Source organism: Aphis gossypii, chromosome 1 (genome assembly GCF_020184175.1).
Source record: "Aphis gossypii isolate Hap1 chromosome 1, ASM2018417v2, whole genome shotgun sequence".
Taxonomy (NCBI): domain Eukaryota; kingdom Metazoa; phylum Arthropoda; class Insecta; order Hemiptera; family Aphididae; genus Aphis; species Aphis gossypii.
This window is the reverse complement of record NC_065530.1, coordinates 33,795,517-33,813,750: the sequence shown is the minus strand read 5'-3', so window position 1 is coordinate 33,813,750 and position 18,234 is coordinate 33,795,517. Positions and strand designations below refer to the sequence as shown.

General features: G+C 26.0%; 1 protein-coding gene across 3 annotated transcripts in view; it reads left to right on the top strand.

Annotated features, from left to right (window-relative positions):
- The window catches only part of LOC114123412 (uridine phosphorylase 2), a 31,755-nt gene that overhangs the window by 3,352 nt on the left and 10,169 nt on the right, over positions 1–18,234 (top strand). The window contains exons 1-2 of one of the 3 annotated variants that reach the window (XM_050199734.1): positions 13,518–13,751; positions 13,914–14,007. The exons of 1 other annotated variant lie outside the window; for it this stretch is intronic. In XM_050199734.1, coding sequence (XP_050055691.1) covers positions 13,979–14,007 — 29 coding nt within the window. In that variant the 5' untranslated portion in view covers positions 13,518–13,751; positions 13,914–13,978. Of the gene's footprint in view, positions 1–13,517; positions 14,008–18,234 lie in introns of those variants that run through there. One more of the 3 variants, XM_027986371.2, reaches the window with a different exon arrangement.

The window sequence follows — 18,234 nt, the reverse complement described above, 5'->3', positions numbered from 1 at the left end:
GAATGCGTTATTGTAATACAATGCAATCTAACACAAATTGTTTATGTTATAAATATTAATTGAATTCTTAAATAACACGAGTTGTTAATAGTAACTTTTATTTTATTTTTTTATTTTAGCTTGCTAATATTTTATTTGTTAAAACATTTATTCACATCAACCATCCTTAATTTATTATATTTATAGGTAAAAATGTTGAACAATATTCTATTTATCAATTTAGTTATTTTCTAATTGTTCAAACGCTAAAAGTGCATAAATGTAATATAATAGAGTATTATATATAATAATTATAAGTAGGTACCTATGTAAAATACAGATGAGTCATCCGGGATGACCATAAATATTTTAGAATAAATTAGTTTAAATATTTTAAATATTTGATTTCGTATCATAATTTTAAAGTCAGTCAATACTCAACTTAATCAATTTTTTAAGTTAAATATTTAAAAATAAATTAACCTTTTAATTAATTTATTTTTAAACCATTTAATCCTCATGTAGCTGTATGCTTATAGGTGTATTAAACTTGATTGTAATCATGATTCGTGTGTATTGATGCCATTTGTTTCAAAGTATAAAATATTCCTCATGAAACATAAATTATTGTTTTGTAACAATTATGTTACATGAGATCTATATTATGTAGAGTAGGTATATGTTATGTAATAATATAAACCATACTCTACATTACGTATATAATTATTAATTAGTACAAATAATAGATTTAATGTTATTAATTGTTTTTTTTTGAGAGGATGGGGGCGGCATAAATATGTTGACCGGGGACATACAAATGCGACCTTGTAAAGTGCTAACCATGTTTAGTTATACAAATACATGATAAGGTGTGATATGATTGATCACGTGACCGTCAGTGGTCACACAATGTAATTTAATATTAGATGTACCTTTTACCTATACAACAAATATGGTTCAAGTAGACGTAGATAAAAGTACTTCGATGGTTTTGGTCCTGATGTTTTTATTTCTCATAGTTATTTTATTTTTATTTGGTAAATAATACTACTATTTAACTTAATGTTTCATCAGCGAGAGTTTAACAAAATATATCAGATGTTTGAAGTGTTCTATAGCCAAATTCATAAATAATATTATTATGTATAATTCATAAAAAGTATTATATAGTTCTACAAGTCAAAATAAATATAAAACTTTACACGTTAAATGCTAATACACCAAAATTAAACTAAATCATAAAAATAATATAGTTTTTTTTAACCAATTTTGGATTTATTTGTTTTTAATATCATTTTCAATTTATAATTCAATCTTTACTAAATTTAATGCCTACGTGTACTGAAAAGTGTTATTTTTTTTGAATTATTGTTTTGTGAATCATTAATCATTATGGAAAGAAATTGCCTTGACGAAACGCCTTAATACTATGATGCAGATGTAGCAATTATTGTTTCAAAATTATTAAACTATAATTATTAACATTTTTCTTATGATTATAATAATAATAATAATACTCATATAATACTTATTCATGAATAATTTTTGTTAAAAATACTTTCATAAAAACATTTTATTTGTCTTAACGATTATATAAAAACTATACTAAGTTTTGGAAGTTAGCCTATGGACTATGGCATGGTATGTTATTACTTTATAAGTAAGTAATATTTTCTATGGCGATTTTAGATTTTGAGTGGTCGAGCTGAGTGATAAACTTATTGATTTTACAATGATGTGTGTGTTTTTTTTTTGTATACCTGTATACATGACAAGTAGTTGAAAAAAATAAAAATGCTTTGATTTTCAACTCGAAGAATGATTTTTGATAACAAATTTGATTTTGTTTGCATTTTTGAATAGTCATGCAAATTCAAACATTATTATTATTATTTTTTAAATAATCTGGAAACTCATACAAAAAATTAAAGAAAAACTAGAATTATAAAGGAAAATCAAGTTTTGATAAAATAGATTTTGTTTTTTGGGTGCAACTCAACAAAAATTGCAAATTAAATTGTAATTAATATCTTTTTAATTAAAAATGTTTATAATTAAGAATTTAAAATTTAGTACAAAGTTCCTTTTAAGTATTTAGTTCATATTATACTGAAACCAAAAAAATGTAAAAATTATACCAGCATATTGAAATTTGGTGAGTTTAAATGAAGTAACAGATGATCATCGCTAAATATACATATACATAATACATATATATAATAATACATACATATATTTTATTATCTATATGTATATGTTTTATAAAAAAAAAAACCATTATAATACTTAATAATAATTATTCTTCAATTTTCTTATAAGTTCTATAGTATATACATACTATACATTACATACAGATAATAAATCATAAAATACTCGTTCAAATTTAGATTTTGACACATTTACAAAAAAAATTATTGTGTTATAAATTTATGGTAAAAAGAGTGATTCTCAATTGACAAAAAAGGAAGTTTGTACCTATAGCCACATATCGCTTCTTAAATGGTATGAAAAAACCAAGTACTTATTTGAAAAAAAAATAGTTCTTTAAATTAACTTAAAAATTCCAAAATGCAACACCAAAGGATAAAAGAGGAAGGGGTACATGCTTGGTGAATGACAGTGCATAATTATGTGCATTGTACATTTTATAAATTATAATAATATGCACGCTCTGGGGGAGAATTTCGAAATTATATTATAATCAACGTGTTCTAAACACGCGCAAAACGGAACTCGGTTATAATAGTTTATATCGTATAATATGCAGTTATATATAGGTGGGTACTGGGTATATACAAAGAAACCCGGTCGTCTCCGTGGAGATAAAACGGAAATTATGTACACTATATCTACTATACCTAGTATATATATATAATCCCATATATAATATATATATATATAATATATATCATATAACTGGCTAAGCAAAGGTTTTGTACGCGATAGAACTTTATATATATATATACAACTTGGACATTATGTATAAGTGTATAACTTGTAAGTCGTATAAGTACGCATTCCGTTCGAGTATATTACATAGACGACACTCGACGACAGGTCGGGCGACTGACCCCACTCGTCGAATCAATGCGCTCTCGGACGAAATTCCAATTACCACAACACTGAACACGTAAACGTATTTCATACACCCACGTACGGATATCATAATATATATACATATTACATATGTGTGTGTGTGTAAACGACATCAGAATTTTATACCCAAGCAAAATGCCGACACACACACACACACACGCAAATGCTCACTCACTTTTTCACTCAAACGCGCACGCGCGCGCCGTTATTATTTTGCAGCGAACTATTTTGACACACCCACCAGATTAACCCCCGTGTGGTCTTGTCGTCTAGCTTTCGACTGTTGTTCTTGAGGAAGTAATATGTGATTATTATATTGTTATTTTGAGTTGTTTTATTTTTATACATAATAAGTATACATTTATCGACGGCACGCGCGGCAGTGAATCACCATGATGGTTCGAAACTGCAGCAATATCTGTCATTATATTTTATTCTGCAACTTAACTAATATGAGTTGTAATTTATAAAGGCAGCGTTCACTAAGATTTGATAAAAATTAATATCAATAATTGTGACATGATACATATATATACATAAATCGTGGAAAAAATGACCACGGAAAAAACCCTAACTAAAAAACACACGTCGGAAAAAAAGCCCAAAAAAATATATTATATATATAATATATTTACATTTATTTATAGATACATATTTTAAATAATATTCATAGTAGTAAAATATAATACTTTATTGAATTATACATACATATATACATACATACATACATACTTTTTAGAAATTCAATTAAATTTTATATTGTTTTAACTTAGCTTTTTATTGTTAATTATCATTATTATACAGTTAAGTTAATTTTAATTTTTTTATGTATAGATATAGCCTAAATGTTATTATTATAATTAACCTTATAATTCAACAATTTACTATTGTATAAAAGTAGTATTAGTAGTACTAATAGTATTAACTATTGATTGTTATCATTTTGACACCATTTTATTATTGTCTCAAATGAGACAAATGTAATCAATGATTATTAATTAACCCTTAATAAATGTTGATTTTGCTTAAATAAGTTTAACTTTTTTTTTATAGACTACTTATCGAAAATTATTTTTTTAAATTAACAATTTATTATTATTATATTATTTAATTATTATGACTATGCGATCTCTCGTATTATAATTATTAGTTATTATTATGTTACCACAAACGAGAATATTTTGTATTTTTAATATTTTGTTCCTATATTCTATTAAATAATTATATGATAAATTGTTTTAAAAATATATTATATGATTGTAAATCCATTGTATAATAAACAATCAACCACTGTTTATAAAATATTTCATAGTACCTATAAGATTACAACGATAGCACTTTTTTTCCCTGGGCTTTTTTTCCGGCGCGTGTTTTTTAATTTGGGGTTTTTTCCGTGGGTTTTTATTCCGAGTCATTTTTTCCGCTTCCCATATATCATACGATATTCATATAGTATTATAATATAATAATGCTATAGTATATTAGTAATATTAAATATTATATTCTCTGCACGATTACATTATTATTTATATTAAAATAATCTTGTAAGAATGTGAACCACTTTTACGAATAAATTACGTAAATATTTATTTATATATTGACATATTTTAATCAAATAGTTTTATTAAATATTAAATTATAGGTGGAATTATTAGAAATATAACCACTGAATGTGTAAGTATAAAATAACAAAGGTATACAAAGAATCAAGATAAAATATAATTCATATCAATGCAATATTTACACTAAAACAATATTTAATTGTATTGATAACTATAAAAATTGTTTTCAATAAATATTTAACACAATAAGGACCATTTGACTTCCAAAAAATAGCATAAAATGCCACTTCAAACAGATCATCGGCTAGTGCGTTTTTAGTATCCACTCGCGTGTACATCGGTCGCTGGCTCGCATAGGCCTGCCGTATTCGGTAGGCCATATTTGGTTGAGTTGATCTATGACATGGGCGTAGGTAGGAAATATTTTCGGAGAGTTTTTGTCTGGATATACATTAAATTTAATTCATAATATTTATTTTAAAATTGTTTTATCTTTAATTTCGGAGGGTTTTTGAACACCTAAAACACCCCTCTTACCTACACCCATCTCTAATAATTCAAATCGGCTTTACGCAAGTGCCAATAATTTTTATTGAGCAAAAAAGTTTTCATTTATTACGAGTATACAATTTCAATTATTATATATATTCCCGAAACTCAATAGTCAGTACACAGCAGAACTAGCAAAGAATTTGGAAGTTCACGATAGGTATAAGAAGTTACATTACCTATTAGATCTCTATTCTATCCTATTTAGGTCTCTACCAGCAAAGTTTGTTCTATGGAGGAACTATTTTGTTATAGACATTTGCGAACCCCCTGATAATAATTCCTCCAGTAGGAAAAGGTAACATAAACAATATATTAGGTTAACTGTTCTTCTTATCGTTACTTAGTTTTATTTTTATTACTAAAGAGACATGACTTTTAGATTTTAGTCTAATAGTGGAGTGTTAATAATATGTTTGGGGACTGCAGCGAGCTGCGGTCTTGGAGTGGTAAATTAACATTTAATTTCCTTACAGTGGATCAGTATTAAACTTCTGATACTGATTTCACCGAACTTATTACTAGATTTAAACAAGGTCAACAAGCACACATTTGTAACATTATGTTGTGTTTAACTGTATAAGAGTAAATATTAATAGTAAATACCAAAAAACCTACTGTACAATAAAATAAATTAAAATATTAATTGTTCACTGCATACTGTACATGAAAATATAATTTAAAACAATTAAAATGAATATATGTTACCTATTAATTACTACAATGCCTATTGCCTATATTATATATTTAATATAATGTATCTATAATACACCGATTTACTTATTGAAATTATTATGTTAACTGTATTTGCCAGGGAGACAAGAACATTTATCTTGCATTAACCACATATTTTATTCACTAAAAACCATGCGACAGGTTTTGCAAATCACTTAATACTATACGATTTCGTGAAAAATAATATATTGTAATGAAAATTTTTAGTACCTAGAGGCTACGATCTTCCTATACTTTTTTATTAAAATTTATTTTAAGACACTGAATTTGAAAGTGTGAAAAAATTACATTATTTTAGATTTTGAGTGGAACGATGAATATATTATTGTCGAATTGGTTTACAATGATGTATGTGTCATGTGTATATTTATTATTTCTTTGTATTTGTCTTCTCCTTTTACGTTTTAGATCAGTAAAAATGCTTGAATCTTCAACATTTAAAGTAGTTTATGAATAAAGACTTACATTTTTTGCTAAATATTTAAGTTAGCATTTTCCAATAATCAAATAAAATATTTTTCAAAATATTTTTGCATAATATGGTTATGTTTGTGCTATTCATAGATATAATGAATTTTCTATTTGCTTTTTTTCCAATCTACATATATGTAATAAAGTTTTAATTTATGAGAAAAAACATTTAAAATGTAATACAAGTTGAATTTGATAAGTTTTCTTTATAAAATGATCAAAAATACATATGCATAACTTGTTTTAATCACATAATATCAAGTTCAAATGTCGAAAAAAATTACGATTTTAGTTTAGTTTATATTATTATTTATAATAACAGAATTACTTACTTACTTACTTAATTATATAGTTTATTTTTATAATTTGTAGTTATTATCGAATTAATTTTCTTTGTCATCTTTCTGTTAAAGACCAAGGGTAAGAATGGTAAGATATACTTAAATGTTTTTTCATGGCACCTCAAATTTTAAACATCTGTCTCACTGTCTATATTATTCATTGTATTTAATGACTTTTTTCCTCAACTTATAGTTACGAACTCCTGTGTTGATGTGCGATGACTTACTAACTACGTATGCTATTAATAATATATAGGTGTAATTAATCTGGTCATCTGGAAACTAATCAAAACATTCTAATAGTTTTATTTTTATGTTTATTTATTAAAGCAACTTTTTATTATTATATTAAATTATATTTTACCATGTAAACGATCAATGGCAGACAAAAGAATATTCTATAATGAAAAAAGTGAATGTTATAAGTCAAGTAATTATATATTTTAGTGAAGTGTAGAGAAGAGGTAAACCATAGATGAAAATAGCAAGGCTTTAAGCCCCCAAAAATATGATTAATTGATTATAAACCTATAACCGTAATCTAGGATATAAGTATAAATATCTTGTAACTGATGGTCGCTTACAAACAATAGTTTAAGAATAATTATTAATGTAATATATTTGTTACTGTTTTTATGTGATCTTTTATACTAATTTTTAATGTTTATATTATATTGTAGTTTAAATGAACGTATACACATTTTAAAAATAATTTTTAGATATAGTAAGTAGTAAGTAATATAAATTATAAAATTATAAGAATTAATAATATGATGTTTTTGTGAAATAATAATAAAAATATAATTGTTCACTTCAAAAAATTAAAATTTTTGCTTTTGGTAATTTTTTACATAATTTCATCATCAGCACACATACACTGAAATACATCTTAAGATTAAATTTTATTTTTTTTAATTAAGTACCTAAAGTACCTATCATGGTTTATGACATTAATTTGAAATAATGAAATAAACAATTATATATTTTTTAAAAAATATATATAAATCTTTATTATTTTGTTTGACCCTCAAATACCTACAACCGTTCAATATTAATCAAACGGTTTCCTCACAATTTTCATTTAGTTGAAAAAGGAAAAGTATGATTTTGACGGAAAATCAATTTAAAAATAAAATAAATGAACAATGCACGGCGAATAAGGCTTTTATATTTATATTTAGTTAAAAGAGGATATGTATAATGGTTTTTCATATTCTATTGCGGAGGGATATTATCTTGTATTATAAGTACATCGTTTTTGATATGAAAATAATAACTGTATTGTTTATAACTTTTATTTATTATTTAAACTCTATACAGTTTTATGTATATAAATATTTATAGTTAAATTGTAAGAGTTTTAGACGAATGGATTTCATTAGAATTGTATCAACGTATAATCTGGTGTCTGATATAGTGATATGTAACATATTCTATCATCAGTACGGAGAATATTATTCTCCTGTTCTCAATTCTCATTAAGAAGATTCGCCGAATTTATATAATATAATATTATATAATATTGTGTTTTGCATAATCTAAAATAATCCATCATAATTATTAGTACACTGAGTACATATAAATTATTCCGAATAACAAATATCGTTTTGTATAAATTATAAATATGCGCGTTAGTAAAACATTATTTATAAACAGTGCAGAATGTGTCAAAAGTTCTAAATGCATTTTTTGATAAGTAAATCTGTGATAGTTAACAAATTTTGTTAACTCTTCATTTAAGTCAATATTCAATATGTATAGGTATAAAATCAAATAAATTGAGTTAAAAAAATCCATAATTTGATTTTCAATTTTTTCAAGCTATAAATTGGTCACAAATATATAACTATCTAGTAAATAAGTAGTAATAAGTATTTATAATGTCAGCATTAGTTTTAAATGTATTGCTAATGGATAAAATGATGACTACAAGAATATTATATGAAAAATCTTTACACAAATGAAAAAATTGTATTTATAAAACAATATTTTAATAAAATATAAAAAGTATAATAATTATCATAAGGTCAGCGTCAGCATAACATTTGTTTTCCCCTTATAATATATACTAATAATATTAGAATAATACTTAATATTTTATAAACTATAAGAAATAATGAACTTTGATTTTTCACCATCAGGTTACAATTATAATGAATAATAAATAATAAACTAAAAAAATCGGAAATGTAGAAAAGGTCGGATTATCAGAAAATAAAAAAAAATACAGATTTATAGTATGTGAATTAATAATGAATTATACAATTTATTGTCTGTTAATTACTAACAATTTGGTATCTATGTACTTTTAAAGCAATATACTATCGATATACTACTATTATTATCGATAATAATATGGTTGGATCAACCGAGTGGCCTAACTAAACGAGCCGAGGGTGAACGAGAGAGGTTCTACTGTACTATGCACGCAACCCTCTGACATCCCCTTAAAACTTATTATAATAAATGGTTATTAAATATTCATCTTATAGTTAATAATTTAATATTATATATAACTATGAACTACTAACAACTATATTATATTTATTTAGTTGATTTAATAATGTAATATGCAAATCTTTTACTGCGTTGATTTTATAAAAAAAAAAAAATGTCATCATGTTAATATTATTAAACAGGGATAATCATTGGGTAATAATACTAATAATAATATGTAATAATCAATTTTAATCAGTAAACAGAATAAAATAAATTGCAGTTTGCAAATAATAATAGTCTACTTAAGTATATAATATAAAAACATAATACGAGTATAATAATAATAATGCAATAGGCGCCTTTGTTGTATACCTTTTAGTGACATTTATCAATGAAGTAAAAAAAAAAAAAAAATATTAGAAAAAAACTGCGTGATAAATATACTATACGCTTTATAAAATATAGAAAAACGTCTAAAGTCTTGACAGTTTGGTCAATCGTGATTATTTATAAAAAAAAAAAAAGTCGCAAGAGTATCATTGAAAATATGTCGTACGTTTAAATCAAACGGGAAAAAAAATCAAGATAACCCAAATTGATGACGTTGTATTAAAAGTTATATTTTTCGTGTTATACTAAGTATATTATATAGGTAAATTATTATCTGCATGTCGGTAAGAGACTTATATGATTTATTTATATTATATATACCGACTAAATAGTGTACTTATATAATATTACGATATAAGTAAGTACCTACAAATTAAAAATGAATCAATTAACGATTAAAAAAAAAAAATACCAAAAATGTATATTGTATATATATTATTATATACCTTAATATTATAACTATATAGATAAAATGATTGAATTTAATTTTTATTTTGATTATTCGTGATCAGTGTACCGTAATTACTGACTTTGTCATAAAAACGTCTTCTGCTATATAATTATACAAGGCGCATTCACCATTCACTGCACAATAGCTAAGAGTGCAGGGTGACAAACAATTTATTACGTAGCATTAATTTTCTTGTACAATATATAGCGTGAGATGCGTAGACCGTTAATTTTCATTAGCAGCAGCCGTCTGCAGCAGCTGTATAATATATACTGAATTTTTTTCGATTTTAAACGTTTACGAGGGGCTGATTGGGAGAGTTATAAGTGAACATCGAACGAGAGGTTAGAAGAGGAACGGATGAGTAGTATAGCCTGCAGGGGTTATCAAAATAACTTGGACTGAATCTTACACATATAATATATAAATTATTATTATTGTGCATAGTTTTCTATACACAATGAATTTTTCTGAAATTTTTACTTTTTAAAGGTATTTTAAAATTTTTGAATATTTTTTAATAAAATATATTTTTCTTCAATAAAAACTTAAATATGTAATTCATAAGTTGTTTTTATAGAAATTTAAAAATATAAAAAAACTTAATCATATATCATGCAAAATATTTTTATAAAAACATTTAAAGTTTAAATGTTTATGAAATTGGATGTTCAAACCAATATTACGCGTATTATCATTTTTTAAACACAATTAATTTTTTAAAATATTTATACCAATTATATACCACACTCAAATTCACACAATTTTAAGGTATCTTTATGGATTTATAATTAAATATCGGTAATATATTATGAATTATGATAATTAATAATATAATACATACATGGTATAATTTGGAAAAAGTTAGTAAAAATATACTTGAAAAATTGGTTGATAGATTATTTTTTGTATGTAAAACATGTATGTATTGTAATTTATTTTTAAATTCAAATTCAACACATTCTTTTAGTAATCTACTCAATGACGAGTCATACTCGAAACGTACGACACGATGACACATCAGAGTCAACATAACTTCCTTATTTGTACTATTTTATTAATAAAAACTACGGTTTTTTCTTTTATAATATATTATTACTTGCTAAATGTGTAATGCTGTGTGAGTTTAGAGACAACATAATGGCCGGTGGCCCTCATCGTCTAATAAAAGTATAATACATTTTTATAGGCATTTTAATCTTAATAAATAAACCGCAATAATCATAAATATCACATAAATTATAGTATTTCGTATTTAAGCTGCTTCTTAGACATTATTTGCATTTCGAAGAAACATACTATTATTTAGGATTTTTACCACCATTTACACTCCCGTCCACCGTTAAAAAATCACATTTAAGTTACATACTCTGATGGAATTTGAGCCAGTATATGTATTATAGTGGATCCTGATATCGTTTGCGGACTTGGGTGTGGCATGCAAAGACAATTGTTTTCAGAAATCTATAACAAGACCGCGTGCTGCGTTTAACGCGTTTTATCTTTCAATCAGTTCAACCCTTACGTAGAGAGATGTGCTGCGTTTAATATTATGGCCACCCCTAAAAGAATAAACGAAAAGCATCGTAAAATCTAAATGGCACTGTACAGAACCCCGGACGAACCGTTCGTTGAAACGACGTTCACTATGTGACTACCGCTATGATACTATACAACATATAACTATAGTATAATACACATAAACGGTACAAAAATCACTATGAAAGTCTGTACTACAGTAATTCTCGAGCAATAGTTACCAGGGTGTTTAATCAATGCCGCCGCATCACTTCCCTGCCATCAAAGTCACCACTGGATTTAATGAAATAATGACCATGCGAGTTCATCCCGTATATAAACTAGTGCCCGGGGAATATAATTTACTGTGTTTGCTGTAATACTTGGTGTAAACTGGTATACTATTATACAAGTGTAGTTAGTATTATAGAGGATAATATGTATATATTATTATTAAATATAGTGCATATAGGGTGTGCCCGTATACTATAATATTAGTATAGATCAAATGCGTATATCTATTTAATCGATCGGGTCAATCATTTTTTTTCTACACTACCGTGTAAAATATAATAATAACAAAAAAATGTAGGAATTCATAAACTTTAGTATTCGTAAACACGATTCGTTTACATTATTATTATTATCACCACACTCTTCGACAGCGTGCTGCATTATAGTCGTTTTAATGCATACACAGTGTGCGTGTCAGCGTGTGTATACACTTAGGTACATAGTATATTGGTTATAAGACGGTCGACGCTCGTAAGTTTGTGTTTAATAAATACATGACTAGCGAGAATGAATTATAAGAAAAAAAAAAAAATCATATTTTCTCATTATACATTATTATTGCCATCGTCGACAAGACAAAACACGATAGAGTCACACACTCGGTAGTATTTATACAGAATGATTCTTCAGACGTGCTCACCCCCATTATTTGATTAATTCCAACAACGAATGTTTTCGCATTTTAATTTTTAGAATTTTAAAGTGTACTTATGATTAGTTTTTTTTAATGTCTAATTAGATCCTTAAATGTAATTTAAGGAGTGTCCTTTAGCGATAAAATTTTCTTTTTGTTTTAAATAAAACTGCTTTATTTTCGTGTACTTAACGTTGTAAAAATACGCAGATGATTTTTTTCTTAAATAAAAATGTTAACGATTAGTTTCAGAATAATGAATAGGTTTGTGCAAGTGTAGGTACCAAAGATATTGCCCATGATGTATAAGTTTAATTATAGCTTAAAGATTATAAGTACTATAGTATTGTGATTTTTAAATATTATAATATATAATATATTTAATTAATTATTAGCATTTTTGATTTTGTCCAAGTATTGATTAGGTATTAAGTATTAAATAATTAAAATGTTATATTTTAAAATCCGATGTCAGACCGTTAAAAAGAATGAGGATTATTACCTCGAATCTACTATTGTGATTCAGAAACTACCAAGTTTTCAAATTTCAAATTGGATTAATCGGCTAAAAAAAAAGAGAAAGAAAAAGAGAAAGAGAAAAAAAACAATTCATAATCAAAGCTTACGACAAACGAGGACCGACACAAGACACTATACTCTCGATAATAACGGTATATGAAAAATACAAATAAGTATATATAATATTATACGCGCAGTGAGAACATTGCGGTCTTACTAAACGAGTATTGAAATAGAAAAAAAAAAAATAAATAAAATTATCCGAAAATCATCCGAAAATCATAATTCGAATTAACGCGAATACGAGATATTATAAAAAGGGGGGTGTGAACGCGCTCGGCGAATCACCCTGTATATGTGTATGAATGTACGTACGTATACGTATATAACAGTATACTGCGATCGCATCGATCGGCGGCGTTTTACGGTGACGACGTCGGCCGCCGAGCTGGCGAACGAGACGGCGGGCATGCGCCTCGGTCGGATCACGTACACACACACACGTGCTTACACACGCACACACGCTCGTACGCCTTAACGCCGCACGTCCAGTGTTCGTTGGAATAGTGGGTACCGCAAGCGCGTGCAACTGTTGATATATATATACCGTCAAGTATTACTGTTCGGGCGAATTTTTTTTTTTTTTTTCGTTCCGCCGCCGCCGCCGCCGCCGTACGGTGGGAGCTCCGAGGAGTCCTTTCAGTGTTCGCCGTCCACTCGTCCCCCGAAGGAATACCATTGTAGTGTAACCGGTGGCGCCGTACGTACAGCAGGTAGGTATCCATTGTACCCAAAATACGCGTCGTCACACGTCGAGTGTTCCAACGATTATAGTAATACTATCGACGAGAAGAAAACCTCTCGCCCACGCCGTACCGCAAGACAACAATATAAAAATAATAAATCAACATTGTTATAACGATATTGTTTTATAGTGTATAAACTATCGAACGACAGAGTCGTGACAAATCGCCAGCGCCGGACCGAAGCAAGATTCGCAATGTCTTTCTTTCAGGAGGAGAACGACGAGTAAGTGTGATCGTACAAAATTTAATACACGCGCCTAAGACAATAATATTTTAACGAAATCCGAACGAAGAGCCCCGTCCATATATTATATTACAATAATAATATTAGGAAACGTCACTAATAGCAACACGAATAATACGTTTCCGAATGTGTTCGTTCGTGATCGTATTGTTTATGTTACATATTGTATAATAGTAATATTATACCTTTAATACAGTTGTTTATCTTTTTGACGAGTTGTAAGCTTATATATATATATATATATATATATATATCGTACTCGACGTATTAATAAATAATAATATTATCATAAAGCGATTCGTTCGGAAATATGTATATTATAACCACCTACTCGTAACTGTCGTAACTGTTCCAAGTATATCGTGTCTGTATTCATTTTTAATGACAAAATAAAAAAAGAACAATACGATTATTGAATACTTATACATAAATATATACATAATACATTTACCATTAATTTTTATTTCAATTAAATAATAAATCACATGATAGGTACTCATGATAGGTATTTTACTTTAGTATATTTCAATACACTGCACCTATTTGCGCAAAAACCGTTTCGCCTTAGTTTGTACAGTTCTCGGAAATATCAAAATGTTAACAAGTAACAACAGGTACCTATACAATAAATTATAATGGAATAATATACAGTGGACGCCGCTTATAAGACTCACTTTGGGACCAGCACAAAGTGAGTCTTATAACTGAATTTTTTATTAAGTATTTGGATACGTCCGGACCGTTTCAGACGATTTTGAGTTTAATTAGCTGCGTCCACTGTATATAATAATATTGTAATATTGGTTATTTGTAGTTTATTATTTAAAAACCAATATAATATAAGAAAAATATATGTTTATTATAATATTATATTTGATATTATGTGATTATTGAAATAAATAATAAATTATTTTCAAAATTTTAAATTATACAGAAATTTATACTTAAAAGAATATTTTAGTAAAAAGTGTATCAAAAGTAAATGTTAGATATTTCTGTATTAAAACGATACATCATACATCTAAATAAATACTATAAAAAGTAAAAAAAAGGAGACGTTATGATGAATTTACTTATTTTTTAAGAGGTTTTTAATAAACTCTTACACAAAAAACATAAGATGTTCTTGATTTTTGATGTATGCTGACAACATAAAAATAAACAAAAAAATAATACAACAATGGAAAGTAAAAATCAATAGTATGAAAGTTTCCGAGGTTTTGTCTAAAAAAATAATAAGTCAAATTTTCACTCAAGTGGTACTATTAAGTATTAATGCCAATATTAATTAATTACTATAATTTAAATTTCAAATTTCAAATGTAATATAGGTACAAATAACGTTGTTAAAAATTTGAAATTGGAGTAAAATTGTAGGTATATTAACATGAATGAATTAGTCATTATTTTATTTTAAGTAGATTACAGTTTTTATTCAAAAATTGCAAGACAAGCAAAAAATAAACTTTCCTTATATGTTTACATTACGTTAGATATATTATAATCGTATGTTATGTAGTATAAAAAGTATAAATATTTATTGTAACATAAACAGTAAACACAGTAACTTATTGGTAGATAACAATAATTTAATACAAAATATATTATATATCAGTTGAGGTATATATATTTTACAAAAGTTTATCTGTACCCATTAAATTTTATTATGAAACTGACCCTAAGCATTTGGAATATTTTAATTAACATTTATGTTGTTTTCGTATAATGTTTTGTTATCAAACACACAGACATTAAACTTGTCAGATTATTTAATGAATTAAAGAACTCATAATATTTTTAAAATTAATGTATAATGAGTCAGACTATCAATTAGTTTAAAATAATCTTTACAGTATACTATAACGTTATTAACTGATTAGGTTAAAGGGTTAAAAATCATTATTGTACGCGTGGGTACCTAATGTAAAAATAAAAATAATAATATATTTGTATGTTAGTGCTCAAATTGCATAGGCCGCTGGGGATCGGAGTTCCTCCTTAATTTTTTTATATGATGAGAGCACCCTTTCTAATTGTTTTTATTAGAACAAGAAGGACTAAACGTTTTATTTGTTAAAATAATATTGTAATTTTTATTTCGTAAAGTTGAACCTATTCAGTAAGATATTAAAATTCAATTCAATGATTTTTTCCATAATAAAGAATAATTAATAAGGCGATCATAAGCATAGATTAAGGTATAGTATAATATCTTAGTTTATGGTCAAAAGTATTTTGTCTATTTATGATTATTACGATGTATGATTAATTAACTTTGATAATCGGTTAACTCAAAGTAACCACTTATCATAATATATTATAAACGATAATCAAATCTCAATTTATACTTCTTCAGAATTACCAATTTAAAGACAAATACACTCAGTTACTTAAAGATTTTTATTGATTAGATCAAAACAACCTAACATGACAATTGTAATATTCAATTAGGTACGATGATAGTGCCATTAGACGATTATTTAATTTAACATTTAAACAGTAAACATTTTAAGTTGACTAAAAGTCAACAATACGTCATACGTGGCTTTCGAAAATGTGAAGATACTAAAAATAAATTTTATATACAGAATCTAAACTCTTTGTTAATCGCATATCATCAAGTGAGTGTAAACGTTTAGCTCTATGAAAAGTTTAGTGACTACCAAAATGTACAAAATTAATGCATTAAGTTATATTCATATTTCTTTTCTAATGTATATACAATGTTTATAAATTGTGTTGGATGTTTAGTTAAAAAAATTTTAATTATAATTATAATTTATAAGTATGTATTGTTTTTGATACGCATAGGGAAAATTTATCTGCTGAAGAAGAATGTTGTCCTAAAAGAAAGAATACTTAAGTAAACCACATTTATCAACAGTTATGGAATTTAATTTAAACAATTTTTAACGAATTAACTAATCGTTAAAAACGATAATAATTTTATTTATTTTAATAAATGAGAAGTAAAATAATATTTATATTATAATTTTTGTTAAATTGTACAGTTATGGGGGAGAAACCTCCATGGCTTAGGTTAAGATTAATCATTGTAAGGAACGCTAATTGTTTTTAGGTCTGAGAGTCCCCTTCCTTTTATTTTTCCAATTTGAGTGCTGTATATGACATATGTATAACGTTTTAGGTATCTAATTTTAATAAATATTCTCTTTCAATATAATTTAATATATTCAAATTAGTACACGATATTAATTATTTTTATTATATATAAATATTATTTTAGATTTTAATACCTAAGTAAAGACGCAATGTTATACCTATATTAGTTTTTTTGTTGCAGAAAATCTTATTAAGGCTTCGGAAATTTGAAATTCCTCTGATATTTTATATATATTGGAATTGTTAGGATGTAATTGTTACAGCAAATAGATTATTTTTAATTTTCAATACTCATACTTAGTATTTGCTAAGAAAATTGAGTAACATTGGTAACTATTGACAATAAATAACTTGCCGTCAAAATGTTATTATTTTGACGAAGACATTTCAATATACAAATTATGTGATATGAATATTAAATACAATTTTATTATATTTTATGAGCACTAAGTCGCTAAGTGTCTCTACGTGATAGAATAAATAATAAATATAACTATATTAGAAACACTCAAACTACATAATATAATTTACAGACTATTCTCAAGTATACTTTAGTATCAAATTTATGATTTAAGCAATTAAAAAAAATACTCAGTGTCTCAGTATATTATTCGTAATTTTTTTCTTTGCAGATGTAGATATTGAAATCTTTCAAAACCTATTTGAGTTTTCGAGTTTAATATACAAGAGAAAACGTCATTATTATTATATTTTGCACATTAGCAAGAATAATTATTCAAAAGAAATATGAAATATTTTTTTATTTTTTTCAATGTACCTATATGTTAGCTTATTATATTTTATATTAAAATCTATATACAATTCCAACTATGCAGTATACTATTTTTAAATAGAACGAAATAACAATTTACTATTTACTGAATTTAGTACAATACTACGAGTATATATGAGCGCTGCAAGTATTCTTACTTCTATACTTACAACTTACTCTACCGTCATTTCTCTCGCAATCTCGATAAACTTCTAATACAATATTGTAATTTATATAGTTACATAAAATAAACTAATAATACTGTTCCTTTTTATTAAAAACTAACAACACATCGACTGAGGGTTATTGAT